Source organism: Athene cunicularia, unplaced genomic scaffold, assembly GCF_003259725.1.
Source record: "Athene cunicularia isolate RWA unplaced genomic scaffold, athCun1 chrLGE22_part2, whole genome shotgun sequence".
Taxonomy (NCBI): Eukaryota; Metazoa; Chordata; class Aves; order Strigiformes; family Strigidae; genus Athene; species Athene cunicularia.
Window position 1 is genome coordinate 227,068 of NW_020799535.1, and position 21,771 is coordinate 248,838.

The 21,771-nt window shown below is 46.9% G+C and overlaps 1 protein-coding gene across 1 annotated transcript in view; it reads left to right on the forward strand.

The window, feature by feature from the left end:
- The window catches only part of DIP2B (disco interacting protein 2 homolog B), a 36,146-nt gene that overhangs the window by 10,923 nt on the left and 3,452 nt on the right, over window positions 1-21,771 (forward strand). Inside the window, exons 5-33 of the mRNA XM_026867689.1 lie at window positions 1,584-1,730; window positions 2,471-2,590; window positions 3,209-3,406; window positions 3,650-3,741; window positions 4,253-4,345; window positions 5,818-5,941; window positions 6,465-6,574; window positions 7,298-7,400; window positions 8,231-8,295; window positions 8,570-8,663; window positions 9,200-9,319; window positions 10,117-10,231; window positions 10,820-10,959; window positions 11,168-11,304; window positions 11,598-11,678; window positions 12,162-12,289; window positions 12,846-12,960; window positions 13,928-14,129; window positions 14,501-14,610; window positions 14,735-14,815; window positions 15,366-15,489; window positions 16,452-16,573; window positions 17,166-17,277; window positions 17,746-17,855; window positions 18,473-18,603; window positions 19,197-19,365; window positions 20,336-20,506; window positions 20,952-21,013; window positions 21,150-21,207. Coding sequence (XP_026723490.1) covers window positions 1,584-1,730; window positions 2,471-2,590; window positions 3,209-3,406; window positions 3,650-3,741; window positions 4,253-4,345; window positions 5,818-5,941; window positions 6,465-6,574; window positions 7,298-7,400; window positions 8,231-8,295; window positions 8,570-8,663; window positions 9,200-9,319; window positions 10,117-10,231; window positions 10,820-10,959; window positions 11,168-11,304; window positions 11,598-11,678; window positions 12,162-12,289; window positions 12,846-12,960; window positions 13,928-14,129; window positions 14,501-14,610; window positions 14,735-14,815; window positions 15,366-15,489; window positions 16,452-16,573; window positions 17,166-17,277; window positions 17,746-17,855; window positions 18,473-18,603; window positions 19,197-19,365; window positions 20,336-20,506; window positions 20,952-21,013; window positions 21,150-21,207 — 3,434 coding nt within the window. The remainder of the gene's footprint in view (window positions 1-1,583; window positions 1,731-2,470; window positions 2,591-3,208; window positions 3,407-3,649; window positions 3,742-4,252; window positions 4,346-5,817; window positions 5,942-6,464; window positions 6,575-7,297; window positions 7,401-8,230; window positions 8,296-8,569; window positions 8,664-9,199; window positions 9,320-10,116; window positions 10,232-10,819; window positions 10,960-11,167; window positions 11,305-11,597; window positions 11,679-12,161; window positions 12,290-12,845; window positions 12,961-13,927; window positions 14,130-14,500; window positions 14,611-14,734; window positions 14,816-15,365; window positions 15,490-16,451; window positions 16,574-17,165; window positions 17,278-17,745; window positions 17,856-18,472; window positions 18,604-19,196; window positions 19,366-20,335; window positions 20,507-20,951; window positions 21,014-21,149; window positions 21,208-21,771) is intronic.

Sequence of the window (21,771 nt, forward strand, 5' to 3'; positions counted from 1 at the left end):
GTCTTAGGAGATGTCTGTATTTTGTGTGCTCTCTGCTTTTGCTTAACTGGTTCGGGGCAAGCAGTGCGTAGAAGTGCTGGTGGTTTTGTTTCACTTAATTTATTTTTGTTGTTGTTATCGCTGTTATTTTTGTTCCTTTATTTGCTGGGATGCAAGTTTGTTTTCTGAAATGGAAAACTGGGGAAATTGCCCATAAAATGTAGTCAACCTAATTAACGTGTCTTTGAAGCGGAGAGGCTGGTTTTAACTGGAGCCCCACAGAAAGCCACGTTACCTTTTGTAACGAATGAAGGTAATCTAGCTTTTAACCTACAGAACCACTGCTGTCTAACATCATTAGTATTCGATGCAAAACAGAAGTTTTAAATCTTTGTTGGAATTGTGTTTGCCACGTAGATGCCACGTTCATCCTGTTAACACCTGGGTTAAATAGGAACTCTCACGTATTCCATTCTGTACATCTCTTTGGAGAGAACAGTATAAAGTCCTGCAGGTGTTCGGAGGTGTACAAAACCTAGGTCAGTCCTAAGTGATCTTGAAGTCCAATAAATGGGAAATACTCCTTGCCACCGTATTTCCAGTTTTTTTTTTTTTTTTTTTTTTTTTTTTTCCTCCTCAGAAAGAGGGTTGCGGAGGATCGACCACGAAAACCTTTCTGTGGGAATTATTCAGTATCTGACTTCCTTCAGACTCTCTCTGTGCAAGCCAACACACAGTTTCAAAATTATTTTTTTTTTTCCCTTTGTAAGCAACAGTTGCTGGTTCTGTTAAGCTAGAGTAGAATATTCTTGCCTTATCAGATGATTGAACCTACTGTGTTGTGTAAAGAAATCCCATGTAAGCAAAATTGCTTATTTAAGAGAAAGTTAATGAGGGGAATTACTGAAGTATGCAGAGTTACTTGCAGTTTTGCAGCTTACAAACTCATCTGAAAAGCAGAACAGTGTCTTGCAACTTAAAGTAAGACACAGCTCGCTCTATTCATTGCGTTTTAAGTTTTTATTTAACTGCTGGACAGGCTCATACTGTTTAGCCGCTGAACTGGAAGAAATTTTTTTTTTTTTTTTTTTTTTTTTTGCTGATCTGCTTTAGTCAGTAGCCTACCACATGTTTTGTTTTAGAAAGCCCTTACTGACCAAAAAGTTAAATCAGTATAATTCTAGCAAGGGAGATTACTGCATAGGTGATGTAGGTTTTTGTTTGGGGGCTTTGAATATTTCAGAGCTCATGTGGATATCAATTTTTTTCTTTTTTTTTTTCTTTTCACAGTGCTGAAAGTCAAGAAATTTAGCTTGATTTGAAGGTTAGAGACCAAGAATAGGAATTCTGTTTTGGTGAACCACTTTCCTGACCTGGACAAAGCCACTCATCCTGTGCCTTTGTTTTCTGTTTTCCAGAACAGATAATGTGCACCTCCTAGACCCACTTAATATTTAGGAAGCCGTGTGTTTAACATTAATAAGAGCCATTCAACCCATTAAATTCTTAAGATTGTTGGTAACAGGTAACTAACACTTTGCTTGTTCCATCTGACAATAAAAGTTATATGTTAATTGCCGTCTCAATTTTCTCCCTTTTTTTAGAAAATTTCTCAGTTCCCCCAGATGTCACAGCAACTACCTCCTCCTCTTCCTCCGCACGCCCAGCAGCGATTGACCTTCCTCCTTCGGGGATTGTGAAAGGCATGCACAAGGGATCTAATCGCTCTAGTCTCATGGATACTGCTGATGGTACGAAGCTTTCAGAGCGCCCAGAAATCAGAACGGCGTTCGGGCTGAGCTGGGAGGACAGACCACCCGACTCAAGTTGATCCCGTTTAAGCACTTCACAAATTTGAAATGGTTCTGGCACTGGCACAAACCCGTTCTTGTGCCACCACTGGGGCACTGGCACTAACACATCCCCATACTGCAGCAATTACCTGCTCTGTGCTGAGCTGGAGAAAATCATGGGGGAGATAACGGGCTTTTCTCTTCTCTACCACTTTTTAAGGAGAAAAAAAAAAAATTAAAAAAAATTACCAACGCTTAGGTAGGCTAATTGTTTTAAAAGCTTTTGTCCTAGACTCCCCCAAAGGCAAGGTAAGATGAATGAAATCATGTAATTCGTGACTACGATAAGCTGAGGGTGCTCCCTCCGGGCGGGCTGGGGTTGTGCAGAGGGAAGTGCTAGGGCTGGTGGTGGTGCCGTGTCCTCCCCCTGCCAGCTCTTGCACCGGCAGCGCAGCGTGTCAGACAGAGGGAAGGCGCCTTTGGGAGGGGGAAATGCTTTAAACATGAGTTCCTGTCCCTATAGCCTTTCCTGACCGCTGGGTTAAGACAATCCTAATGTCATCCCACCTTTAATAATGGGAGCCAGTGCTTGAAGGAGTGGGCGCACTGAGGGAAGCGTCCTCTGGTGGAAGGAGGTAAGGTGTAAATGTCAACAGAGCTCACGAACACTTTGATTAGACACAAATCTTTCCCTCCAGGTGTTCCTGTGAGTAGTAGAGTCTCCACGAAAATTCAGCAGTTGCTTAACACCTTGAAAAGACCTAAAAGGCCACCCTTGAAAGAATTTTTTGTGGATGATTTTGAAGAAATTGTGGAAGGTAATAGCACCAAATAATATTTTTTTTTTATTAATCATTTATTATAAGTAGACAGACGTGCACAGGCTGAATTTATTGATGCCGTTGCTTTTGAGGCTGACTCTGGTTTGCTGTTTGCAGCTAGCAGCAGCCTTTGTGAACAGGCTGATACAAAACCAACGTCTGAAGTGGTTTGAAGTCATTCACTCTACTGCCGAGCTTTGAGTGGCTTCCTCAACACTAACCTGCTTAAAATAACTAAAACTTATTAACAAAAATATTTTAAATAGATTTTTAAAACCCCCTTCATTTGCTTAGGCTACTTTAATTATTTCCCGGAAGGAAAATAATTTTATTTACCGATAATTTCATTACAACCTGATTTTTGTAAGGTTATTTTTCTTCAAATCAGTGTTACCTTCCTCCCTAGTGTACCGAGTACTTTTAATAGCACCTTATGAGAGGTTCGCAGTGTGGTTTTTCTTTTGTTCAGGCCTTCCTAGGAAGTAAAATGTAATAGGGGTCGTTAAACCTAAAGGCAACGCGGAAAAGCTTTTGTTTTCAGCGTGTCTTTCCAACTTAACCGTCTGTTGATGAGTGGGTGAAGGTGAACCGGAAACATGATTGAATTTTCTTCAGTTCCACAGCCTGACCCAAATCAGCCCAAGCCAGAGGGTCGCCAGATGACCCCGGTGAAGGGAGAACCCCTGGGAGTTGTTTGTAACTGGCCTCCTGCCTTAGAAGCAGCACTGCAGCGCTGGGGAACCACGCAAGCGAAATGCCCCTGTCTGACAGCACTGGATGTTACAGGAAAACCGGTTTATACCCTCACGTATGGTGAGTTGAGCCCTGACTTCCCTTGCTGAACTGCGCCGAAAGAGCAGCAGTTGGTAGAACGCGGAGGTGTCGGTCTTGGGAAGGTATCTGCAGCCACCCTGGGTTTTGAGGGCTTTGTAGACAAACGGTGTCACCGAAACAGAGGACCTGACTGTGGATGGTAAAAGCAGTCAAGAACAGGAATGTTCTCTTGTCTGCTGGGTTGGTTTGGGGTTGTGCAAGTCTCTCTTCTTTGTGTTCTAGGCAAATTGTGGAGCAGAAGTCTCAAGCTGGCCTACACACTGCTTAATAAACTGGGGACCAAAAACGAACCCGTGTTAAAACCTGGAGATAGGGTAATGAGTCTGGGACTGGCTGGTTCTCCCTCTGAAGTCAAAAGAGGGATGGGGGGGGGCTGTAACTTACCACAGACACTGTAATCCTGTTCCTTTAATAGCAAGACTCTTATCCCAGGGACAGGCTATTTGGGAAAGAAGCCTCTGTGATTTTTTTCAGTCCTGCTGGCTGCTCTGTAAGCAACTTCTTGGCTCTGGACTTTGAGATACATCTAAGGAAGAGCATTGCACCTCTGAGAGAAATAGAGAGGTTTAGATCTGTGTTTTGGCTGTGTGTGCATCTCCGTGTACAGGGGCACAGAGGGGGTGCTGGCACTGCTGCGGGGGGAGCTCCTGCACGGATGCACGTTCTGTGGAAGAAAAGAGAGCTTAAAGGCTCCCTGTGAAAAATGCTGTGGTAGAATGGGAAATAACACAAAGGGGGTTTTTTTCTGACTTTTAGTCACTATAGATCTTTACTTGGCAATTTTTCCTTGTATTTCAACTCACAGAACGTTTTTGTGACTTGTAGGTAGCCCTTGTTTATCCCAACAATGACCCGGTCATGTTCATGGTGGCGTTTTACGGCTGTCTCCTAGCAGAAGTCATACCAGTGCCTATAGAGGTACCTCTTACCAGAAAGGTAACGTTGATGGAACTTAGAGGAGTGATAGGCTGATGTGGGATGAAAATCCAAGTCAGACCATCAACCTCAGAAAGTGTTTCACAGCATCCAGCTGCTGCCTTAGCAGCTCTGTACCAACGCAGCGTGCAAGACCTTTGCGAACCTGGAATAGCTCTTTAAAAATGGAAAAAACGTATTGAGCAGGGAGCTGTGCTGAGAGGCTGGAAGTGGTCGATTCCCCTAAAGGCTGAAGTCTTCAGGACAGGTCACGCTGTGACCTGCTCCGTGGCATGGGGGGGGTCTGGCCTCCAGCCACGCTCAGCACCTGCCAGTCCTTGGACTTTGCTGGAGACTGAAGGTGCTGAGTATTTCTGAAGGCTTTTGAGACGCTTTTTGTGAATATGTGCTGAAGGAAATGTTTTCTTTACCCTTACCAGAATTTTTGCAATATTGCCATGTTATTGCTATACCGAGAACTGTCTAAAACTATAAAATTTCGTAAGAGAAAACAAAAGCAAGAGGGTAATGGCAGACATATGGCAAGAGAGGTGGCAATGACCTGGCAGGCTGGTCTGGTGGCACTGTGGGAGTCACAGAGCTTTGCTTTCATTTGTCTGCAACCTGACAACTGCTCTAGCAACCAAAGACAAAATTAAAACTTCGCCCAGTATTTGCCCAATCGGATTTCTTAGCGAGCTACCTCATTTCAGTGTTTTTATCGTTGTGCAATAGAAATTAGTTCCTAGGGAAAGAGAGGCCTTGTTATTGCAGTGTAATTATACGTTTTGCTTTTTTAGCCTCCTGATTCCTCTTCGAAGCATCTGGGCTTCCATTAATGAAAAGAAATGGCGTACGCTCGATGCCTGGGCGCTGGGCATGAGCACTTGTTTTCTGTGGATTTCGCATCCAGTGCCTTTTAGTCTTGCCAATGTAATATTTGTTTTGTACGTTTGGATGAAGAGTTCCCTTTGAGAATCACCACATTTCTCTGCAATCTGTCCCCAGTTACATAATCGTTTCCTTTTTGAACAAAACGAATTGAAAAGACTTGGTACGCAGAAGATGAAGTAGCCCTTCTGCGTTTTTGTGATGGGTTATCGTTCTCTTACGGACTTTTATTGCCCTGTAGGTGTGTCTCCCTTTTCACCCAGCAGCCCTCTGTGCTACATCTCTATCATCTTCCAAAACGTGTCCTGACGTGAGCTTGGCAGGGGCTCTGCCCGTCCCTACCAGACTCTGGTTGTCGTTTGAGTTTCAAACCGTTGCCAGACACTGAATGTGGGGGGAGAAAGAAGAACCAAAGGAAAGAGTCTTTGTGGGCGTAGGGGCTGTTTCTTCTTTTTCCTCCCCGTGTGCTCCACAGTGCTACCATCCAGTTCCCAGGGCGTTACCAGACCTCGGGTTTTGGTAAGGGGAAAGTTGACGTGTGTCATCTTTAAACAGGAATGACGTTTGTCCCCCTCCTCCCTCAGGATGCTGGTGGTCAGCAGATTGGTTTTCTGCTGGGAAGCTGTGGCATTGCTTTGGCCCTCACCACTGAAGTTTGTCTGAAAGGGCTTCCAAAAACCCAGAATGGAGAAATTGTGCAGTTTAAAGGTTAGATTGGTTCTATACTTGCTTCTGGTTGTACTTTTCCCGTAGTTGAACTGTCTGAAAGTCGTAGTCAGACATCTGAATGCATTTAGGGGAGCAAAGGGAGCAGCTTTTCTGACAGCATCACTTAACTGTTGTAGGTTTTACACCATGGTGTAGATTGATCCATGTGTCTGACACAATTGCTTTGTTGTTCTGGAAGTCGCAGTGAATCCACCTCACAAGCCAGGGTTGTCCTCAGATCCCTTCGGTGGCATTTGGCAGGTTCAAAAGCACTTTTATTAATGATACAAGCAGCTATATTTAGAAATACTGCAGGGATCTTTCCTGAGTAGAGGAAGTACCTTGTTGCCCACTGAACTCCCTGATGAGAAACTAGATGAACCTTCTGGCTAGTAGCTTGGCTTGGTATTTTCCTTGTGTAACCGGACTTGGACAAACGATGGGGGTTTAGTATATTCTTGCAGAATATAAATCCCTCAATAAATAAACTGATTTTAATATTCCACTTTAATTTTGGCTCTAGGTTGGCCCAGACTCAAATGGGTTGTGACAGATTCAAAATATCTCTCCAAATCTCCGAAGGACTGGCAGCCCAACATCTCAGCTGCAGGAACTGAGCCAGCATATATTGAGGTAAGTAGTGAAGGGGGAATAGAAAGTAGTTTCCGTGAGCTGAATTTAATGTTCTAATCACCAGAGAGATAATACTTCCACCTCACTACCTTAAACTGCCCAGTTTGTAGCTGCTGAAACAAGTCTTTCACTGTGTACAACCTGCTGTGAAAGCTTATTTTAGTTTTGAATATCTTTGTGGCCTTGAGCGCTGCTCAAAATTAATTGGAGAACCCTGTTCTCGTTCCGGAAAGCCAGTAATCGAGACAACGGAGCTCTCTGAGATAGCGTACTCGATAACACGGATTTTGGAAGCTACTTAAGCATTTTGAGTTTTCTGTTCTTCCCTAGCAGAGCTTATTTCCGTGCGGACGCCTCAGTAAGGCAATTTCGAGGAATCGCGGTGGTTTAGGTAGTAACAGTAATTTGGCTCTTCTAAAATTGCAAAATGGTTTTTCAGTTTACTTATGGGAGCAGCAGGAGATGCGGCGAGAAGCAGTAACAGCGACGTGCACACACATTCAGTTGCCATCTTTCTCCTTCTCCTGCATCTCTGGAGTTAGCTGAGCGTGTTCGCCACCTGAGTAACTGCTCTCGGGGCGAACCTTGGAGTATGTCTCAGCAGCTTTAGAGAAACAAAACTTTATTTAATAATCTGGATTCTGTGATTTTATTTTTTTTTTTCATTTCCTTCACGTGTGGGATCCAGAGTTACGCCCTGATGTCTTTTTTCCTCTCCTGTAGTACAAGACGAGCAAAGAGGGAAGTGTTATGGGTGTGACGGTGTCTCGGATTGCCATGCTCTCTCACTGTCAAGCCTTGTCTCAGGCCTGCAACTATTCTGAAGGTAGGTGATGTCACAGAAATGGCAGAGGAAGGAAGGTTCAGCAACGTCATTTTTAGTGGCTGCCTCATATTTTAACAGCTGTCTGTGAGTAACCAATAAAAAAAAAAAAAAAAAGAGGGGGAGTATTAAAAACCTGCAGATTAATTCTCCCCCAAAAGCGAAGACAGTCTGTAACCTTTTCCATCCAAAACGACATCATTTTTATTGCCATAGTGAAGAGAAATAACAAGCAGGATTTGCATCATGTCTAGAAAGTGAAAAAGCCTGTTCTGCTGAACCCAGAGAGGAGCAGATGAATCCAAAGTGGAACATTGTCCAATGAGATTGAGTCTTCCTCTCACTCTACTTATGGCCCATTAAAATATCTTTCCAAACTTTTGTTCCTGATGCTGTGTGTAAACACCCAAGCACCTCTTGCTGGTGCTGGACGAGTCGCGTGATGCTTTTTGGTGAAGCCAGCTGGAAACTGCTGGTGGGAGCACAGAGAGTTCCGCTATAGGATATGGTTTTGTAAATCGAGCTAATTTATATATCCACGACTGAATATTTTTAGAGCCGTATGTCACAGTACTCCATTACAGGCTGGGATGTCATTCTCTTGCGGCTTTCTGGGATGTGTTCCTTCTCTTAGACTGATGTTCAGTCGTGTTACTTTGCATAACAAGGAGCTCTGACTAGTATCATCAGACAAACAAGGCTCTGCACTTGCTCCCCCGGTGTGTTCCTCTGCAGCAGATCTGACAGTCAAACATAACACAGATCCGCCCATGAATAGTGGTCACAGCTGTCGGGCACGTTTCACTTCAAACTGCAACTTTTTCTTTTACCAGGTGAAACGATAGTGAATGTTTTGGATTTTAAGAAGGATGCAGGGCTGTGGCATGGCATTCTAACGGTGAGTTGAGCCTGTAAAGACTTTCTGAAGCATTTCATAATTCTCGCATTGCAGCATTTGAGAACGGGTAGTGTCCCTCAACCACGTCAAGTCAACCATCTCTGTCCCTGCAAGAGCTGCAGTTCTCTGGGGGAAGTGTAGGAGCATCCTCAGGAAATGTAGATGAATTCCTGGTGAGGCAGGGGTCGATGGGGAGTGAGGGCAACTCCTCTTTCTGCTTGATAATGGGTTTTGTGAGCCCTTTTCTAAAAATCTATCTTTTTTTTCTTTTCAGAATGTAATGAACAAGCTGCATACTATCAGCGTGCCCTATTCTGTGATGAAAACCTGCCCCCTCTCATGGGTGCAGAGGGTTCATGCCCACAAAGGTAACTCTGTTCTACAACTTCAGCTTGGAAGTTCTCAGGATAAATGAGTGAGGGGTGTTAAAACCCCAGACGCCTCAGAGCCCGTCGTCTTGGTCTTCCATGACAAATCTCAAGGGCCAAAACTCTTAATTTCTAAATATACACAAAGTCCTGGTGCCCTTGTGAGTGTCGATGAACTTGTTGGGAACCTCCTGACCTGTGTGCTGAAGCCGACACCTTTTATGAGACCAAACAAAGAGCTGAGCACAGCAAGATTCACTGCTCCCCAGCCCTCAGCGGGGCCGTTCCGGTGGCGATGGTGGTTCCTGTGCGCTGGAGGAGGGGCTGCAGTAGTGACAGACCCTGGCTCAGGCGGTGGGCAACTGGCCTGCGTGCCACAGCACATGCTGTTGTATGTTGGGGTTTGCGGTTACTGCAGGCTCAATGAGTCGAGGAATTTTCTCATTTGAGAGTGGTGGAGTGTGCATTCATGTGAAAATGACTCATGCAAAGCTTTTATTTGTCCTTATACGGGGTTTTTTTGTCTTGTTTTGCAGCAAAAGTTGCTTTAGTCAAGTGTCGAGACTTGCACTGGGCCATGATGGCCCATCGAGACCAAAGAGACGTCAGTCTGAGTTCCCTGCGCATGCTGATTGTAACTGATGGTGCAAATCCTTGTGAGTATGCGCATCCTGCTCTTCTCAGGAGAGGGGGGTGCTCGGGTAGTTGTCTCTTAGGCTCAAGCTTAACTCCTTCCATAGATAGTTCCGAGATTATTTCAGGTAGGGCAGCTGTCTGCTCGCACCCAGCTGTGGGTTGTGGTACGTGAGCACCAGGGCAGGGGGGTTCTGTGCTTTCACCCTGTGAGTAGGAGTTGTGAAAGATACTGTGGAGTAAGAAACGGGGGAGTTGAATGTAAACCAGAACTCTGGTAGATACAGGGAGACTGGTTTTAAACTGCTCACGGGGGATAAGCTAAAGGCTTTTAAAAAGAACTTTGAAGGGGGGGGGGGGGAAAAAAAAATCCCCGGAAAAATCTGTGAGGAATGCTGCTGGTGAAAAGGATTAAAGAATGTTTGTCTAGATGGCACCAACTGGGAGGGATACTTGGAATAGCATTAGACCCGCTTTGATTATCCGTGCTGCGTGGAAACAGACCCTACACACGTGTGCTAATCGTTGGAGGTTTGGAAAGTCTTTTAAGCCTCTTGTTGTACCGTGAGCGTGTGAGAGCTCTGGAGCGAGCTGGGGGAGGAAGGCAGGCTTGCTCAAGAGAACGGGCCTGTCCCCAAGTCACCTTCAGCAGGCGCTGAAGCACCTTTGTGGCTGATATCTTGGAAAACATACCTGGAGTTTTTAGAAGAGATACAGCTATGTACTCTGCAAATACACTGCACTTAAAGAAGTTATTTTACAGACAATCGATAACATCGAATTACCTGAAGTCACAGCGGTGTATTTTCTTTCTTCCCAGGGTCCGTGTCCTCGTGTGATGCCTTCCTGAGCTTGTTTCAGAGCCATGGGCTTAAACCGGAGGCAATCTGTCCGTGTGCCACATCTCCAGAAGCGATGACGATTGCCATACGGAGGTAACGGCCGTGCGGGGCTGCAGCCTGTTGGCTAGATTAAGTGACCCGGGCTGAGATTTGTTCACACGTCGCTTGGTCATAGTTGACTTCAGCATGTAGTGAGCTGCGCTGACATTTACTGTGTGCGCTCAGGTATTCAAGTAGCTGAGTTGTTAAACATTCCTCCTCAGACACGAGTGCTTTTTTTTCCCCCCCCCCCCTCCTCTGAGAGGTGTGACAGCTCAACAGCGCCTGTCAGAACTGCACGCTGCTTTTTCCTGCTCCTGATTTACACAGCTAGTCTGGTATTCTTGAATCTGAGATGAGATTTAATAATCACTTTGGACTGAATTTTCAGTCTGTTTCTGTCTGTGGCTGCCTTCTGTAATAAATAGCCCCGGAATTATCTGGTCTGGGGTAAGCTGAAGAGCTGGAAGAAGAGTTGCCCTCACCCAGGAATACGGTTTCCTACTTACCAATCGATGTGGCTCTTCTGGGAGGCAAAGAAGAGACACTGAAATGTCCCTATTTCTGTTGCTGCAATATCTTCATCGGAGTCGTAATAGCCTGTATGCCTGATGTAGTGTATTGGCTTTGTGTCCCCCAAAGGCCTGGGGTCCCCGGGGCACCGTTGCCCGGAAGAGCCATCCTGTCCATGAACGGGCTGAGTTTTGGTGTGATTCGTGTCAACACTGAAGATAAAAACTCTGCTCTCACTGTCCAGGACGTTGGCCATGTGATGCCGGGAGGTAAAACTGAGCAGGAGTCACCTCTAAGACCTTATTGCGAATGTTTTAGAAAAAAAAGCACGGGTCGGAGTTCTGTCCCACGCCGGCCTGGGCTGGGGAAGGTTGGGCAGCCCCCGCGCGGGTCCTTGGGTCTGTCACAGCTCGGTGTGTCACAGCTGCCACCAGGCCCGTCTCGGGGACTGTCCTCACCATGTGTAATTTGTCCTAGGGATGATGTGTATAGTGAAACCTGATGGACCGCCTCAGCTCTGTAAAACGGATGAGATTGGGGAAATCTGTGTTAGCTCCAGAGCGGGAGGAATGATGTATTATGGGCTGGCAGGGGTGACAAAGAATACCTTTGAGGTATGTATAGCAGAATACATCTCTTCCCTGCGTAGAACCGATAGCCCTGTGTAGTCTCTTGGGTTTGTAACTTAAGTGATAACGTTTTTTTAAAAATACACCCTGAAAAACTCCTCCCGGTTAGCTACACTCAGCGTTCCCCTTTTCTAAGTGCTAGAAGGTGACTGCACCAAGGATTCCCTCTCCTCCTCCTCCTCGCTTCCCTCACACACGGTGCGATTCTGGATGTGGGGAATGTTTTCCTGTCCTCAGGCAAACGCGCTTTGCTCCCAGTGTCGCCCCTTGTGTTGCAGGTTATCCCCGTGAACTCGGCCGGCTCTCCAGTGGGGGATGTGCCGTTTGTCCGCTCCGGCTTGCTGGGATTTGTTGGACCTGTGCGTAAGACGGTTTTTGAGCTCACGTTGCATCTTTTGTTCACGTTAGGAGCCCTCGGGGTTTAAAAGAAAAGCACCTGGGTGCAGAAGTATGTGCAAGGATACTTTGCTGTGGTGAAGAGAGTTGAAAGTTAACGGGTTTGCCTGAGCCAGTAGGAACCCTTCCTCTTCCAGCGTGTCGTTACAGTCCCTTACTGTGGTGCTTGATACATTTTTAAATTGCTAATTCTTCTAAACCCAAGTGTAAGAAGCTTTTTGTATGGCAGTTCTGCTGCCTTGTGCCGGAACGTCTTGTCTTGCCGAGTGGCTCGGTTTAATCATAAACGGTGCGATTTAAAGTTTAATCATAAATGGTTTAATCATAAATGATGTAATTGAGAACAAATCCAATTGTCCTAGCCATAGTTCTGAAATAGGCAAGTCGGAGACGTTTGAATATTTGCTTTGTGTAAGTTACTCACTGATAATCTTTTTCTCTTTCAGGGCAGTTTGGTGTTTGTGGTTGGAAAAATGGATGGATTGCTGACAGTTAGCGGACGTAGACATAACGCTGATGACATCGTCGCAACTGGGTTGGCAGTAGAGTCCATAAAAACAGTTTACAGAGGAAGGTTAGCAAAATAAACCTTGCCCCTCCCCATAAGCCTCTGCATGTACTACAGCGAAACAGGATCTTTAGCGTGATTTTAGTCCCTGTAGTAGCTGCTGGCTGATGCTCTGCAGCAAGGAAGAGTTTCATTAATGTCCAAAGATACTTCCTTTTATTTAGCAGTTGTGGAGATAATTTTCTAGATCCTCAGGCAGGGTTGGAGCTCTAAGACGTAACAGATTTTAAGCCCCCTGTGTCTTGGAGATACTTTTAAAGCTTTTCTTGCGCTGGTGATTTGCCACAGGTTGGAACAGAAATGTGGTAGCAGGTTGAGAGGACAGGGGGCTATGCCATGCAGGGATTTCACCAGAAGGTGGAATTAATCCCTTACCTACTTCACAAAATCTTCCCTTTTGGACTCAGTTTTAATTGTCTAATGTCTTTTCCCTGTCTTTGCCCCCCATGGGTTGGGTTGGGTTGGTTTTACAAGTTCTGTCTTTAGTCTGTTTCCTTGGCTTCCTATTCCCAAGGTGTAAAACCAGGATTTGTGCCAGTTATGGCTCTCGCCTTTCCCTTAGGATCGCTGTGTTCTCAGTATCTGTCTTCTACGACGAGAGGATCGTGGTGGTGGCAGAGCAGAGGCCGGATGCATCTGAAGAGGACAGTTTTCAGTGGATGAGTCGAGTGCTGCAGGTAATTCCCCGTACTTGGGCGGACGAGGGGGGAGTCTGCGCAGTTTCTCAGTGTGTGGCAGATCAGAGGCCGTCAGCACGCCCCAGATGGGAAGAGCACAGGCTCACGATCCCTCTTGGCACGGGGTATTTTGACAGGGTCACAAGCTGGGTACATCTGCTCTGTACAAGCTGTTCTCTTGCGTCCTCAAGGTCCTGGGAAAGTGGCTGCGACGCAGAACGGCGAAGGCTCTGACCAAGTGGTCAGTGCTGTGACTCTGTGGAGACACACAGTTCCCTCTCAGCACTGCAAAGCAGACCCAGTGCTTAAACCTAGGAGTTCTGCTTTTAGTCTGGGATCATGCTGGTGTTTAAAGTTAAGCTTTAACACCGCCCTTATCTTTGGAGATGAATTTTCAGCAGGGAGACAGTAAGCAGAGAAAGGTTAAAACAGCTGAATGAATTTAGTCCTAAGAAAGCAGAATGAGTGGCAAATACTTTGAGAGCTGCCTGCACTGCACGTATGGCGTTCTTGGGAGTGATGGTTCAGGTTGTGAAGTGTGCAAACTGGGGAGAAAAAATCAGGGAAGTACCTGGTGCTCTGAATAATGTATTAGATTCCTGAAAGCTGAGGCGGACAAAAAAGGAACAGAGTGTGTGACGGTTCAGAGGAGACAGATGGATAAAATCCCAAGATCAAAATCATATGATTCATCAAGCAACTGTGTATATTTTGGGATTTTGGTCATGAAAGATTTAAAAATGGCTTGCTTGTATATGAAATGGTCTATAAAGGCAGGGACGCTGACGAGCACTTAACTCTTACGCAGAGCTCCCTGATGGTAGAGGTGGAGAGGCAGCGACTGACTTGCTCCTCCAGTACCTTGTCAGTGCAGGGATTTGTCTCGCGGTGTGTCAGTGCCACCAGAAGCAGCAGGCTGTCCTGCAGTGGCACCAGGAATCCAAGTGACCATCTTTCCTTCCTGTAGGCAATCGACAGCATTCACCAAGTGGGTGTATATTGCCTTGCTCTCGTGCCAGCCAATACGTTGCCAAAAACTCCACTGGGCGGGATCCACATCTCTCAAACCAAACAGCACTTTCTGGAGGGCTCTCTGCATCCGTGCAACATCCTCATGTGCCCGCACACGTGCGTGACGAACTTGCCAAAACCCAGGCAGAAACAACCAGGTAACACAAAGCCCTTTCGTTTAATTTAGCGAAGTGAAGGTCACGATCTCGGACCTAGCGTCGGAGGTGTCACACAGCTTCCTCTGTGTCCTGCTTGTGGGGACCAGAGCTTGTCTTGTGGCCTGTGGCTGGGCCGTGTTTGAGGCCTCTCTTTGCATGTGTCAGTCAAGGAATTTTGATTCCTACCTTTGAACTCATGGGGATTCTTTTTACTGAGGGATAGGAGACTTCTGAACTCTTCTTGGCCAGGAGCTGTGGGATCCTACAGAGAATCTTGGCACCTTTGCTGCCCTGCACGTTGCAGTTCTGGGCCAGGTTCTTCCCATTTGTGTTAAAAGTCCCCGTTTCACGTGGCTGCTCTTTATCACCAGGCGTTGGCCCTGCCTCTGTGATGGTGGGGAACCTGGTTGCTGGGAAGCGTATTGCCCAAGCCTCTGGAAGAGATCTTGGTCAAATCGAAGACAACGATTTAGTTAAAAAGGTAAATCAGTATTTGTTACAGCTAAAGAATGAGGGAGAATTTCCCCTGCGGCTGAACACAAAGCAGCAGCGTGAAGCGCTCTGCGTAGAAGCACTAATATTTAATTACTGCCTCTCTGTTCCAGCACCAGTTCCTGACAGAGGTGCTACAGTGGAGAGCTCAAGCAACTCCTGACCACCCGCTCTTCCTTTTGTTAAATGCCAAGGTACAGTCAGGCCTGAGCTGTTGGGCTTTAAGGTCCACAACATGTTATTTATGCAAGTTCGAGACTCTGCTTAAAATCCTTTGCTCACTCCAGGGTCCTCCGTTTAGTGTCTCTGTCAGATTTTGCCCATGGATTGTAACTTAAAACGTGAATCTTTGAACCTGTAGGTCGCTTCATCTAAACGACTCTCATGGTTCAGTGCTTCGTTTTAAAACTGAGCGTGTTTGTAGGTCCCACTGGTTCCTGTATCATTTAATGGTGTATCCCTGTTGAGTATATTCTGGCAAGGTTCTGGTGCGAGAAGACCTGAACTTGACTCCCTGGGAGGTAGAATTTTCTAGAGCAGATCTAACTCCATCTCTATATTTTGATATTGTGGTGGATAAATGGCTCGTTGAACGCCAGCAGTCTATAGGTATAGATAACTAGTAGCTATAGACTGACACTAGCAAGCAAGTTTGGTTTGTTTTTTTTCCTTTGCGGCGACCATTTTACTGACACGTGTGTTGTGCCAGGCCCTGTTCAGAGCATTTTTTTGTCTCCTTTCAAGGGAACTACTGTGTGCACAGCCACCTGCCTTCAGTTGCACAAAAAAGCCGAGAGAATTGCATCAGTTCTGTGTGACAAAGGACATCTCAATGCAGGAGACAATGTGGTGCTTCTTTATCCTCCTGGTAAGCAAGTTTGAGTAATGGCTGCATCCCGCTGTGAAATGCAGCCTGGGCTGTCTTTGAAATCTCGTGGAGATCTGGAAATACAGGAGGGATCATTGAAACAGCGGTGCCTTAGGGACTGCATAACTCCCTGGCGTAGTTTTGCCTCCGGAGAGGGTTGTCCTAATGCCTTGCAGTTGTAGACTCAAACTTTGTTTCTCTGGAGTTTTGGAAAAGCCAGTTTGTACCTTCTCACTCCTGGCTAGATCTTGCTCTGCCATCGAGGACTTCTGTGGTTATCGAAGATCCCTGGTATGACACGTTCTCCAGGAGGTTGTTAGAAACTTGTGACAGCTCTGGGTGCGCTGGGGAATTGTGCAGGTGGCCCTCCCAGAGGCTCCGCAGCTCCTGGGCTGCTCGGATCTTGTTTGTCTGAAGCCACGTGGCCAGTTGCCAGCTCTTCACCCAGGGAAAGCCCGTAGTTTGCCATGAGAAATGACAGGGTGGCTTCTGGTGGAGGCTGGTGCCGGCAGCCAGCGGTGCAGGACGCGGGGCACGTGCCCGAGGCCACTGGGGGCCTTTTCTGCCGTGGTGGGCCAGGAGTGGCCGTGGTGGAGGCTCCTCTGGCCCACTGGGGCCAGCAGCACCCAGCTTTGCCGCTTGGCCTGAGACGCTCACTGCTAGCCAGAGCTGCTCTCTGGCGGGTGTGCTTCGTGCCCTGCCAGACGGTTCTTTTTTGGCCTGACTGACTTTCGAGCCATTTGACACTCGGGATGTTCTTTTCCTGTACGACGGATTTGATTTGTTGGCGGTTGGTGCTCTGTGCTTTCTTAGCATCCTTGTGCTGCCCTCAGCGCCCGGACTCCGCTGCTGTTGCTGTGGGCTAGCGTGTGAACCTCCAAATGGCAACTGTACCTGGCCCTTGGAGAAAGAGGGGGTCCATCCACCAGTGTCCTCCACTACAGCCTCTCGTGTCCTTGCAGGCATTGAGCTAATCACCGCCTTCTATGGCTGTTTGTACGCTGGCTGCATCCCCGTGACCGTGAGACCGCCCCACGCTCAGAGCCTCACTGCTACGCTGCCCACTGTGCGAATGATCGTGGAAGTGAGTAACGGCGCTGCGGCCCCGGCTGCTTCGCCCTCTCGGACTCCAGTGGTTCACGCAGCTGCCCAGACCCCCCCGCTGTGCGTGTGGCAGCAGGGCCCGGAGCACGTCTCCCAGCCGAGGGATGGAGTTTCCTTTGTGGAACACAAGAGAGAACCGCCTCTCCCTATGTGGCAAGACAAATCGCTGTAAAACAGGGGGGTTCTGACAGATACCGACGTGATGTTACTGCCTAAACCGTCCCATTGACGCTCCTTACTGCTGGGCGAGTGCAAATCCTGCTGTTAGTTCCTTTCCGAGCCCAGTAACCAGGAAAGGACCGTGGGGGAGAAAGCTGGATGTAGGCTGGGCGATGCTCTCACCTGCTCCAAAGCTTCTCACAGGGTTCTTTGCGTTTTAGTCTGCGTTTGAGGTTTTAGCGAAGGGAGAGGAGAGCGCAGTGCGTTGCCAAGGCCAAAGGAATTAATGCAGGTTTGCTGGGGGAAGCTGCCTGCAGGTGGTAAAATACACTCCCTGAACATCAAATCTTGCAATGACAGTGCCACTGGGACGTGCTTTTGTCTTTTTTTTTAGTAAGTATTTATCTTTTTAGGTCAGCAAAGCTGCCTGTATTCTCACAACCCAGACCTTAATGAGACTACTGAAATCCAGAGAGGCAGCTGCTGCTGTAGATGTGAAAACCTGGCCAACCATCATTGACACAGGTGTGGTCCGTGGGCTGAAAAACTTTTTGAGGTTCTGTGCAGGGGTTACCATTGACTTCCGAAGGGACTGTCCCCCATTTCAGGTGCTACTGGATGGCTCTTAATAATCTGAATATTTAGAGAAACTATCCAAGATACAAGCTAGGTCTGACCTTGTTTACTGACATCTCTTCTGCATTTGTTGTGCTATGCATGGAAAATAATTTTATGGAAAAGCCATGTTGCAGACAACTGCTAATTTCCTTAAGACAAGAGCAAATTGGTCTCTTCTCCCTTTTCCTGAGGAATAAATTATTTTCTACGTGAGAACTTTGGCAAGAGTCTTGTCATACAGTAGTCTGTCTCTTTTGGAAAGAGAATTAACAGAAAACGTTATGATCCATCTTGGGCTTTTCGAAAGTTGTGTTCTCCTTTCAAATACCACTTCAGTAATCAAAAATTAACCACGTTTGTTCCTCTCTTGTACAGATGACTTGCCCAGGAAGCGGCTCTCTCAGATCTATAAGCCACCTACCCCTGAAATGTTAGCATATCTAGATTTCAGTGTTTCCACAACAGGCATGCTTACAGGAGTAAAGGTACGGTAAAACGGTTTTAGAAGGTGGGTTTTTTTGGTGTCTTGTCTTTGCCTGATACTCTGAACCACCTCTCCTCTTGCCCTCCCCTAGCTCTCGTAGCTTAAACCAAGACCCTGCTTTCCCTCCGAGCTGTGGATTCACTGCGGACAAGGCAGTGTGACTTTGTGCTGAGGAATTAGTTCCGCAGCGTAGGAAGACCGGGTCCCTGCCGTGGGCATTGGGAGTTGTGCTGCTGCCTCCCACTGGAGAGCTGCCTGTCAGGAGAGCGGCAAGCGATGCGATGGCAGAGCTGGGAGCTGCTGCTTTCCCCCACCCAGAGCAGAATAGGAAATGCAGTTGGCAGAGGAGAGGATAAGAAACTAAAAACTGACAGCCCTAGGCTGGAGGCCGAGCGCCCGAAGCCTTCAGGCAGCAGCTGTCGGTCTCCCTGTTTCCGCTTTCCGTGGAGGGTCCCGCAGTGCTCTGCCTCCCCCTGCGGAAGATAAAGGGAGAAGAAACGTAGTTCATGGAGCAGAGTTACCAAGGCAAACCTGTCTTCATCCCCCCCAGCCTGCCCTGATGAAGTCCCCTTTGATGTCCCTGAATTTCAGCAGGGTTTCTCTGCCTCTTGCCCGCAGATGTCCCACGCAGCAGTGAGCGGCCTGTGCAGGGCAATCAAGCTTCAGTGTGAGCTCTACTCCTCCCGGCAGATCGCCATTTGTCTTGACCCCTATTGTGGACTAGGGTTTGTGCTCTGGTGCCTTTGCAGGTAGGACTTGAGAGGGGGAGAAGGGAAAGATGAACTTTGGGCTGGTTATAAATGGGAAATGGCAGCCCGTGTCCTTAGCTGGTGTAATTACAGACAGATTATGTTGACATTACCAAAATGACTAATTTACAGTAAGGGGAGAATTTGTCTTTGAACTGACAATAATATGTTCCCTTTTCCTGCAGATTAGCAAGATGTTATCCTGTCTTGATTATGTGTATTTGTGCTGCCAAATATTACTGGCTCCAGAATGTTTCTCTTGCTTTTCTTCCTTGATTATACGTTGCAGTAGGGGAGTTTTCGTTCTGTAAACTGTGTGGTTGAGCCAGTTCTCTTCCTTCGCTCTGACAGTGTGTGTGCACATTCGTGTGTGTGTGTGTAGATGGTTATTCTTGTACAGTGAGTTGTATTTTTAAAACCGTGTTGCTGCAGAAGGTGGGCATTGGAGCTATTATCAGTTTGCCTCAGCTGCAGAGTCCCACAACCTGCTTTTGGTCTAGCAGGAATGCAACATGAAAAAATACATTAAATATTAGTTTTAAAGATAACTACGTGCTGCACAAAAGTGTTTTCTTTCTTAATGTTCTTCACAGCGTGTATTCTGGACACCAGTCAATTTTAATTCCTCCTATGGAGCTGGAATCCAATCTTTTTCTCTGGTTATCTACTGTCAGCCAGTATAAAATAAGGGACACTTTCTGTTCCTATTCAGTCATGGAACTGTGCACAAAGGGACTTGGAAACCAAGTTGAAATGTTAAAGGTAAGAAATGTTTCCTGAAGGTTATGTTACGTAAATAAAGGAAACTGGTAGTAAAGCAAAGTGATAGGATTGTTAAATACAACAGTTTTCCTGTTGCACGAGTCGCCAGCCCACAGCTTGCTCAAAAAGCAAAAGCAGCAAAAAGCGTTTCCAGCCCCAGGAGATGAAAAGGGTTGAAGCTGAGCAGCGCTGCAGCGTAGGTAGCACGTTGCTAGTGAGTGTCAGAGAGTGCTGGGCAAACCCTGACGAGAGGACGCCGGCAGCAGGAGGCTGTGCAGGAGAAGTGCTTATGTAAGAGTCTGCAGTGGAGGCTCAGACCAGCACATGATGGAAAGCACACGTTTGCTAAATAGAGGTGTTTTCTCCTTGGAGATAAGAGGAAGGGGAAAAAAAAAAAAAAAAAGCTGCATGAAACGCTTGGGGTGGCTTCTTGCGTGGGGTTTACTGAAACAGTGTCCTTCCATCTGTGAGATGAAGGGCCAGTCTTGTCCTGAAGGTGTCCACAGATTGGAGCAGCTGAGTCGGTGCCTTCGTGATTGTGTCTAGAAATAACGGTGGGTTCTGGTCCCAGTTTTGTTGAAGACTCGGTGTAATCCCAGTAAATGACTTCGCTCTCACTTGGTTTTGCTTTCCATCTATATAAATAGTGAATAACAGATGTAATCTCAGCTGAAAAGCACTGCAGAAGCACGTGATGCCAACGCTCTGTGGCAGAGGAAGAAGCACTGTTAATGCATATTTTGTTCGAGCAGAATTTCTAGGCTCTGGTCAGACACATAAGCACAAATAAAAGCTGAAAAGAAGGAAATAACCTGAACGCAATAACAGGGTTTGTGCTGCATTTCCCAAGTAATTTCCAGAGCTAGAAAGCAAATGTCACTCGGTGTGAGGGGACAGACCGTGGTGCAGTGTGGCAGAGGTACTTAGCACATACGGCCCTTTGCACTCATTTGTGGCTTTTTTTTTGCAGGCACGAGGGATTAATCTGTCCTGCGTCCGGACTTGTGTGGTAGTTGCAGAGGAACGGCCACGGGTTTCTCTCACTCATTCCTTCTCCAAACTCTTCAAAGACATCGGCCTGTCCTCTCGGGCTGTGAGCACCACCTTTGGCTCTAGAGTCAACGTTGCCATCTGCCTGCAGGTAAGGCCAGAAACTCCTGATCCACACCTGCCCCCCCTCCCAGCATGGCCCGACATCTGCTTTGTAAACAGCTGGCACAAGGTTTTAGCAGCTTCTCTTGTTTTCAGCTGCCAGATTATGTCACAGATGTTCAGAGCAGCTGAAACGTGACGTTAGAGAACTGTTTATTTCCATGTAAACGATGGCTCTGCTTGCCCCTGGGCTGATAACTGAGCGCTGGGGCTGCCTCTGAAGCAGCTCCCCCCTTCCCAGAGATGTGTCCCTTACGCTCAGCTTAGAGAGAAAATAGGTGTTTGCTGAAGGGGTTCTCTTTGTGCCACTGCAAAGAAATGTGAATGTGAATTTTGCTGCCAGTAAGAAACCGCTGGAAACGTTTATGAGCTCAGGCAGGAGCTACCCTGACTGCTGTAGATATATTTATTAAAAATATTGGTTAATTCTGCAGGGAACATCTGGGCCTGATCCCACCACGGTGTATGTAGATCTGAAATCCTTGAGACATGACAGGTACAGTAAGTTTCCTTAAACTTATTTAATAACTCTCTATAAAATGTCACGTTGGTACTGAGCTATTGCATCTCTCAGTAGATTTCAGCTTTTGTTTTTTTTTTTTCCCCCCTGACAATGTTTTCTTTACCTTCAGAGTACGGCTGGTGGAAAGGGGAGCTCCTCAGAGCCTGCTGCTTTCTGAGTCGGGGAAGGTAATTCCGTGTTGTTACCCAGGGGGGCAGCGAGGGCAGCTGTGTCACCAGGGAAGGCAGCCCTGTGGCGTGGCACGAGGTGACAGACGGTTACGCTGCTCCTCCAGAAAGTCAGTTTGATTTATGATGAAGCGTCTGTTGATTTAGGAGCATCATTTGCTGAAACAATTGGGAGAATTGCTTCCGTTTACAGTAAATGAACCGTATCAAAAGCGTTCGCTGCCGTGTCCTCGAAATCAGCACGCATTTGAGATTGACTGTACCTGTCACTTCCTTCTTTAAACGGACTAACAGATGGTTCCCAGTAGTTTTTAACACTGAATTCTTCAGAATCAAGATCTAGCAACATTTACAGGCCCAGAATACTTGAGCTTTGTGGCTCTGGAGTCCCGGAATCCACTCACAGGGTTAGCATTCATTCCGTGTGCGTGTCCTGGCGTGTTTTATACCTGGTTTGTAATTTCTGTGGTGAAATCGTGCCTTTGCAGAGGTGAAGGAGAGCCTTTGTGGTTTAGTTGTTCGTGAAGACAATTCATATAAGTATTCCATATTCTTTCTTACGAT